This window comes from Dictyostelium purpureum (genome assembly GCF_000190715.1).
Source record: "Dictyostelium purpureum unplaced genomic scaffold DICPUscaffold_78, whole genome shotgun sequence".
In the NCBI taxonomy this organism is placed as follows: Eukaryota; Evosea; class Eumycetozoa; order Dictyosteliales; family Dictyosteliaceae; genus Dictyostelium; species Dictyostelium purpureum.
In genome coordinates, this window is record NW_003519415.1 from 82,869 (window position 1) to 91,485 (window position 8,617).

Sequence of the window (8,617 nt, forward strand, 5' to 3'; positions counted from 1 at the left end):
AATAGATCATCATAAGAGTAGTAATAGTAATATTAATAATAGATAGTTATAATAACACAGGATAAAATATCCATATAGAACATAAAAAAAATAAAAAAATAAAAAAATAAAAAGTTTACAATCACTATTCAATATTACTATCAACATTTAACATCATCTTTGTACCAAAATTAAAATCATTGGGTTATTTCATTGGAATTTAAAGAAAACTTTATAACATTTATAAAAATAGTTGGAATATACCACATTTTCATTCACATATAAATCATATTAAATATTTAAAATAAATCAGCAGACTACTATTTTAGTAAATTTATTATTGTTACTATAGAAATTATAGATATCTATTAAAACTACTATTATTATTAATATTACTAAAATTGGAGTAAATAAACCCTATTTTTTTTTTATAGTATAGCTATAATACTTATTATATATATATAGAAATTTAATAAAATTAAAAATTATATTTAATTATATTTACTAATATTATAATTTTTTTTTTTTTTCAATCATTTTACAGAATAAAACCAAAAATAGGAAATTTAATAACATATAATAATATAATCCAATAATAGTTTAATTTATTTTTTGTAAAATAGTTTTTTTTTTAAATATTTATATATTTAAATTTTTTATTTTTAATTTTTAATTTTATTTTATTTATTTGTTTTTTAAAACCCACACAAAATTAAAAAATTTTAATCACATCACAAAAAAGTATCTAAAAAATTAAATAATCTTTCAAACAACAACAACAAAAATAATAAAATAATTTTTTAGATATAAAAATATAAAAAATATAAAGATGTCAGTAAAAGATTATATGAGCAGTTCTCATGCAAATTGGGAAAATATCCAAATTGACGTAAGTAATTCAAAAACTAACATTATCAAAAATTTAAATCAAAAAAGTTAATTTTAACAATTTTTTTTATTTATTTTTAATTAAAAGTCATTTACAAGTTGGATAAATCAACATCTTTCAGAAAGAGGATTAAGTGTTAAGGATCTATCAGTCGATTTTCAAGATGGTGTTTTATTAATAAATTTATTAGAAATTCTTTCAGGCAAAAAGATACCACGTTATGTCAGATCACCAAAATTCCTTCAACATAAAATTGATAATATTATGATTGCATTTGGGTTTATGGAAAAAATTTTTGATATCAAAGTATTTGGTTGTAACGCTAAAGATATTGTCGATGGTAATTTAAAGCAAACTATGGGTGTAATATTTCTTTTAATTCAAAAAATAAAAGTAAATTTACATTTAGATCATTTACAACAAGAGAGTGGTTCTACTTCACCAACCCCAGATGGTGCTTCATCTAATGCTCCATCTACTACCGGTGCTGCCAAATCAGGTTCAAAATTATTTTATAGAGCTAGTCTTGCTACTAATGCAGTTAATAGATTTTCCCATATTACCCCAAATAGAGAAAATAAAGAAAATATTTCAACAACATCCACAACACCAGCACCTTCATCAACAACCACATCAACACCTTCATCAACAGTCAGTACTACTCCATCATCTACAATACCAGTTACAAATGAAAATAATGTTCCAACTGTTTCAACAAATGTGCCAACCAATAACAATATTGCACCAGCTAGTAATGGTATTAGAATTTTACCAACTACAGGGGTATCAGTCAGTACAATTAGATCTAAATTTTTAATTGATGAAAAACATAATACATTCTCACCATCATCTTCATCATCACAAACCGAAAAAGTTTTAAAGAGAACCGAATCTGGTCACGTAATTTCGGGTGGTCTCTCATTAAGTGGTTCATTTGATAGACATGATCCATTGACTAGATCTGTTAGTCTTATCGAAATCAAATTAAATGATCATCAAACTAAATTTTACGACTTAAAGAAAATTATTTTCATGCAAGCTCACATTCGTGGTTTCTTAATCCGTTTAAGATGGAAGGAGCTTCTTAGAAGATACCGTACTAAATTAACTCAATTCAAACAACATTTCGAAGGAAATTCAAAGGCTCACAAGGGTTTATTAAAAGCCCAAGCTTCCATTAGAGGTAAAATTCAAAGAAAGAAACTCTTCAAAATGTTCCCACTCTATCGTAGAAATGAAATTGTTAAAGAAATTATTTCGACTGAAGATAAATATGTACATTCATTAGCTACTGTTACTACTCAATACCTCAAACCATCTGAAGCTTTCTTAACCACCCAACAAGTTAGAAGCATTTTCTCACAAATTGAAATTATCTATCGTTACAATAGTTTAATCTTGGAAAAACTTCAAAACAGAAATAAAATTTGGTATTCATCTGGTCAAAAAATTGGTGATATTTTCATCGAAATGTCAGAGTTCCTTAAAGTCTATACCATCTATGTAAATAACTATAACAATTCAATTCAAACCATCACCGAATGTATGGAAAATCAAAAATTTGCTGCATTATTAGATAAAAATCGTAATCAATTGAATTTAGATCTTTCAGCCTTTTTAATTATGCCAATTCAAAGATTACCTCGTTATATTTTACTTTTACAAGATCTTTTAAAGAATACCAAAGAAACTCATACCGATTATAATGACCTCTCAATTGCATTAAAGAAAATGAAGGATGTTGCAGAGTATGTAAATGAAAAGAAAAGAGAAGCCGAAAATCTTAATCAAGTATTAAATATTCAATCTAGTCTTACTGGTAAATTTAATAATTTAGCAGAGCCACATAGAAGATATGTTAAAAAAGGTACTCTTATTTCAAATGATAAAATCTACCTTTACTTCCTCTTCAACGATCTTTTAGTTAAAACCGAAAACAAAGCAGTTACCAAAATTCGTGATAGTGCACGTTTAAGTAGTAGCAGTGGGGGCAATAGTAAAGGCACCTTTACATTTAACCCAAAAGAAATTGTATCTGAAGGTAAATCAAAATATTTAAATTCATTCTTTTTAGCAGGAAGTTCATTGGTCGATAATAACCCAGATGGTTTTACCTTTCAAATTATTGGTGTTGGTGATGCAAACGAATTAAATAATAACGATAGTTCACCAACTCTTTCTTTCTCTCCATTTTCAACCTCTGTTAGTAATATCTCCTCAACTCCAATGTCTCCATCACCACTTTTAAGTGCCGGTAGTATTCCAACCACATCGATTAGTTTAGAGGCTCTTTCACTTAACGAAAAAATGACATGGATGGGTGAATTGGATGAATGTATTTACCAATTATTAGAAAAAACAAGAAGCAAAAAAAGATCACTTATTACCGATGTTGAAGAATTAACTACTCTTCCTTACGATACAAATGTTGTTAAAGATAATGAATTTTCAAATGTTTTAGAAAAGAAACATAGTGAAATCTCCTGGAGAGCAAAGAAGTTTTATTTAAAGAATACCCACCTCTACTACCATCGTATTCCATCAAGCGAAAAAGAACCAACCAAAATTAAATGTATAAACTTAATTCTTTGTTCAGTCAAATTGGCTCAGGTTGTTGATCATCCACATTGCTTCCAATTAATTACACCATCAAGAATTTACTTTTTCTCATGCTCTGACTCTACAAATTTATTCCAATGGATTTCATCTATTAGATTATCAATTAAAAAGAAATTAGAATCATTAAAAGAGGAGGACACTATTTCTGCTTCATTATCTGTAAGCTTTGGTGGCTCAGGTAGTGCTTTTAATCCACTTTCAAGCCACCCACCACAAAAAAATCTTGAGCTTCAACATAGTTTAAGTTCATCTTTAAACTCAACTCCTACAGTTTCATCACCTACCATTTCATCACCAAGCTCAGCCACAACAATTGCTTCACAGGTATTTTATCAAACTTCAATATTTTTATTAACTCCTATCTATAATTCTTTTAATACTAGTAATAACTCTTTATCATCATCATCATCTATATCTTTTCCTTTTCTTTCTTCACCAAATTCAATTAAAAATTTTAAAAGGCCAAAATCTTTTCCAATCTATAATAATAATTCGAAAAATATTTTTAATGACGATTTATTCATTAATCAATTAAATAATAACAATAATTTTGGAGTTATTGGATCATTTTTTAATGAAACTAAAAAATTTATTAAATCACACAAAAGAGCAACCTCAACAATTAATTAATCAACTATATCTATCCTCTATCTCTTTCCTTTATCCTATCTTTTTTTTTTTTTTTTTTTTGGCAACCAAAAATATTAAAATTTTTTTTTTTTTTTAGGAATCAATTTTAAATATAGCAGGAAATAACTTATGTGCTGAATGTGGAGCATGCGATCCAAGTTGGGTATCAATCAATTATGGTGTTGTAGTTTGTTTAGATTGTTCTTCAATTCATAAAAATTTACCAGATAACAATGTAAAGTCAGTAAGATCACTTTCAGTAGCTTTCTCGGATATCGTAAAGAAACAAGAGGGTAATACTAAAGCCAATAGTAGATATGAAAGAAATATACCAACAAATATTGTAAAACCAAACCCAAAAGATAACTATGAAACCAAATTAACTTGGATTAAAGCAAAATATTTAACTCAAACCCCATCATCTGATAACTTAGCCTCAATTCAAATTACTTCAGATTCACCAAGTTTAAATCCCTCATCACCACAAAAAGATGAAAATGTAAAATTAGAAAGTATAAGCGGTAGAAATACTCCATCAATTGAAATTAATAATGATAATAGTAATAATAATAATATAGACAATACTAGTAATAATAATGATAGACCAATTACACCAACCCCTGTCGCATCAAATATCAATAATGAAAGACCAACAACACCAAAAGAAGAGGTTATTGAAGGTTTAAATTTAAAGAGTGGAACCGATACATCAAATGGTAAAGGTACATGGAGAAGTGGTAATCATCACAGCGAAAGAAAGGCAAGCTTTTTAGATAAACCAAGTAGAGTCCCACCACAAAAAAGAGAACACGAAGGTTACCTCTATAAAACCAGTAGACCTACTTCAAAAGATGCAGGTGATTGGAAAAAATATTTATTCATCTTTAAAGACGATGTAATTACATATTACAAAGTTTCAAAGAAAAATAAGAAAAAAGAAAAGGGTATCATCGATCTTTTCCATTCAGTAAAACAAGAATTTGACCGTCCAAAGCAAAAATACTCATTTACTTTAATTACTTCACAAAGATTATATTTCTTAGCTGCCGAAACTGAAGAAGAAATGAAATCTTGGTTGGATGTCCTTAATTCTGCAATTAAACCATAAATAAAAAAGTTATAAATTATAAAAATTATTTTTTTCGTTTTTTTTTTTTTTTTTTTTTTTACAAAAATATATTTTTTTGATTTTTATTTTGTACATTGTCAATGCAAACACAGTGATAGCATAAAATAAAAATTTAACACGGAAAATTACAAAACTGGGGCAATAAATTTTTTTTAGATTTTTTTTTTATTTTTTTGTAAAAATTTTTTTTATTTTTTTTTTTTAATAAAGCTTTAAAAATAAATTTATACTACATAAAAAAATTGTTTTTAAGAAATAATGAAGGTAATAATATTATTTTTTATAATTTTATTAGTAAACTCTTGTTTTTCAAAAGGGTTTTTTGATGTTAAAAAGATTTTGGGTGAGGGATCAGATGGGTGTTTATATTCAGATACTGTAGGTAATAAATTTGACCTTTCATCAATAGGTTATCTTACATTTAAAGATGCCAATTCTGATACAGATAGAGGTTATGGTTTAAATGGTAATGTTCATTATACTTTATCTTAAATTTTATAACACTATTTTTAACACACTATTTTTAAATTAAATATAGTATGTCAACAATTAACAGGAGATCAATTATGTGGTGATCAAGTTAATGCAGCAATTTGTACAACTGATGATTTTGGTACACCTTCTCAATGGCAACCAAAAGTTTTAGGTTATCTTCCAGGAAAACAAAGTGATTCAGCTTCAAAAAATAATTTAACTTTGACATATGACGGTCAAAATTGTATTATTGGTATGAATAGATTTATTGTTTCAACAACTCTTAATGCAGTATGTGGAGGTGAAAATAGGATTACAAGTATTATCCCAAGCAGCCAAGTATTATGTGCAAAAACTTTTATTGTAAATATTTTATTACTTTATAGATTTATAAATGAAAAAAAAAAAAAAATAGAAAAGTATTAACTTTTAATTTTAATTTTAGATTAATATCGAGTCTCCAGTATTCTGCTCAAAATCAAGTGGTGGTATTTCAGGTGGTGATGTTTTCTTAATTATGTAAGTTATTTAAAGTTTAGAGTTGAATTAATATTATAGAACATTTTTATATTAATATTTAAATTTAAATTTTTTATTCCAGATTTTTCGTTGGTTTAGGTTCTTATTTTATTATTGGTATTATTGTTCAAGCTATTAGAAAGCATAAAATGGGTCATCCAGTTGATTCTATTATTCCAAATATTGAGTTTTGGAAATCTTTTGGTAGTCTTATTAAAGATGGTGCATTATATATTAAATTCAAAGTATCAGGTACACCAGGAGGTAGTTATCAAGCAATTTAAATGTAAATAAATTAAAATCTAAAAAAGTTTATACCAATTGTATAAAAATTTATTTTTCCCATAGTCATAAATCTTTTTCTTTTTCTTTTTTTTAATCTTTTAAACAATAAATTATTATTTGTAAGAAATGAAGCAATAAAAACGAAGGGTTAATGTTTATTATTTTGGTTTAAATTATATATATCCAATCTTGATATATTTAATAAAAATTGATGTTAAAATACCAAGTAATGGTAGTTTTGAAATACCTAAAGGTAATTATTCCATTTATAGAAATCTTACCATTTTGATGGATTGTTTTAAAATATTAAAATTTATCAAAAAAGAAAAAAAGTTATTGGGGAGTGATTATCTAGCTAATTAATTTGTAAAAAACACAATATTGTATCATTTGAAGGAAATACAATAAATAATAATAAGAGTTCGATTTTGTATGCTTTAATAATTGTTTTAAAATTTTTTTTTTTTTTTTTATTTTAAATTTTTTTTTTAATTTTTTTAATTTTTTTTTTTTTTCATTTTCAATATTTTTTTATTTTCAATAATTAATTATATAATTTATTTTAAATAAACTATACATATATACATAATAAAATGTTACACCCACAGCAAATGCAGGAGCAACAACAACAGCAACAGAATGCACAAAATGCAGCTACAATACCTGAACATTATGAAATGGAATATATTCAAAGAAATAATAAAACTATACAACTTTGGTAGATTTCATAATAGTTTTTAATTTTAAAGATTTTGGTATAAACTTACTAACTATCCTTTTTTCAATAACAAAAATAAACAAAAAATATTATAGTCAAATACCAATATCAATTTTAGGAGGAGGTATAGCAGGTGTTATAGGATTTTCAGGTTTATCAGGATTTTTATTTTATTTCTTTGTATATATAATATTTTGCTCATTATTTGCATTAAAAGAGAAAAAGAACCTTCATCTTTATTTCCCAAATCCAAGATCAATTTGGTTCGATAGTGTTGGAGGTGGTTTAATGGTATGGATTTCACATAATAGTTTTTTACTTTTAAAAAAATATTAGTAAAACTATTATTTATATAATATATATCATAATCAAATAAAAAATTGTATATACTAAATAATTCTTTTCTCTTTTTCTTTTATTTTTTTTTATTATAAAATAATTCATTACTGCCAATCTTAAAAATAAATGTCGTAAATAAATAATATTAATAATAATAAAAATAATAATGATGTCAATAAAAATATTGCTATTTTACTATCAATGTTGTATCAATAAAATCCTCCCTTTTGTTTCAAATATAAATAAAACAAAAATATATAATATTCAAACAACACACACACACACACAAATTCAAACACTACATATAAAAATTATATCTATTTAACCCACACCTTAAATAAAAATAACCCCCAATACACACAAACAAATAAAAATAATTATTTAATAAATAAATTTAAATAAACTACGATAACATCATCAATTCCTTTTAATTAAAAATAGTCATATATTTTATTTTGGACGTAAGTGTGATTAAACTATATACTTAAAATCAGTATATAATAAAAAATAACCCACCATCAATGATAACATCATCAATATTTAATTACTTTGTATTAAATTTATTATTTTTTTTTTTTTTCTTCTCCTTTTTTTTCTATATAGATTTTTATATAATATAATTCATATATATTAAACAAACAACAACAATAAACTAAATAAATACAACAACAACTAAAGAGAAAATCAACATACACAGATCCAAATTGTTATTTTATAAATCTAAATAAAACGTTTCTTAATGTTATAATAATGATATCAATACAAATAATTATATAAAGATATAATATAGCAAAAAGATTAAATTCATTTTTTTTTATTTATTATTTTATTTTTCAATTTTCTTTTTTTTCTTACTTTTTTTTTTTTGTGCATAAAATAAACGAAATGAAATTTAAATTTGTGGGGAAATCAATTTTGGGTTATAGTTATAATGTAAATAATAATCGTATTATAGTAATAGGTAATAATAATCATATTTATATTTTTTTTAAATAATGGGAAAGAGATAAATTTTTTTTCCTTTTTTTTTTTTTTT

At 24.6% G+C, this 8,617-nt stretch overlaps 3 protein-coding genes across 3 annotated transcripts; all 3 read left to right on the forward strand.

Annotated features, from left to right (window-relative positions):
- Positions 1 to 808: 808 nt before the first annotated feature.
- DICPUDRAFT_46997 (uncharacterized protein) lies at positions 809 to 5,252 on the forward strand (the record flags this gene model as incomplete). Its single annotated transcript, XM_003286699.1, has 3 exons — positions 809 to 868; positions 956 to 3,811; positions 4,215 to 5,252. The coding sequence occupies 3 exons, from the start codon at positions 809 to 811 to the stop codon at positions 5,223 to 5,225; spliced, it is 3,927 nt and encodes a 1,308-aa protein (XP_003286747.1). The 3' UTR covers positions 5,226 to 5,252.
- Positions 5,253 to 5,504: 252 nt separating this feature from the next.
- Positions 5,505 to 6,523, forward strand: DICPUDRAFT_150768 (uncharacterized protein; the record flags this gene model as incomplete). The annotated part of the gene is made up of 4 exons (XM_003286700.1): positions 5,505 to 5,712; positions 5,785 to 6,011; positions 6,166 to 6,239; positions 6,322 to 6,523. 4 exons carry the CDS (start codon positions 5,505 to 5,507, stop codon positions 6,521 to 6,523), a joined length of 711 nt encoding a protein of 236 aa, XP_003286748.1.
- A 594-nt stretch (positions 6,524 to 7,117) lies between these two features.
- Positions 7,118 to 8,215, forward strand: DICPUDRAFT_31392 (uncharacterized protein; the record flags this gene model as incomplete). Its single annotated transcript, XM_003286701.1, has 4 exons — positions 7,118 to 7,242; positions 7,338 to 7,533; positions 8,023 to 8,042; positions 8,185 to 8,215. 4 exons carry the CDS (start codon positions 7,118 to 7,120, stop codon positions 8,213 to 8,215), a joined length of 372 nt encoding a protein of 123 aa, XP_003286749.1.
- Positions 8,216 to 8,617: the final 402 nt, after the last annotated feature.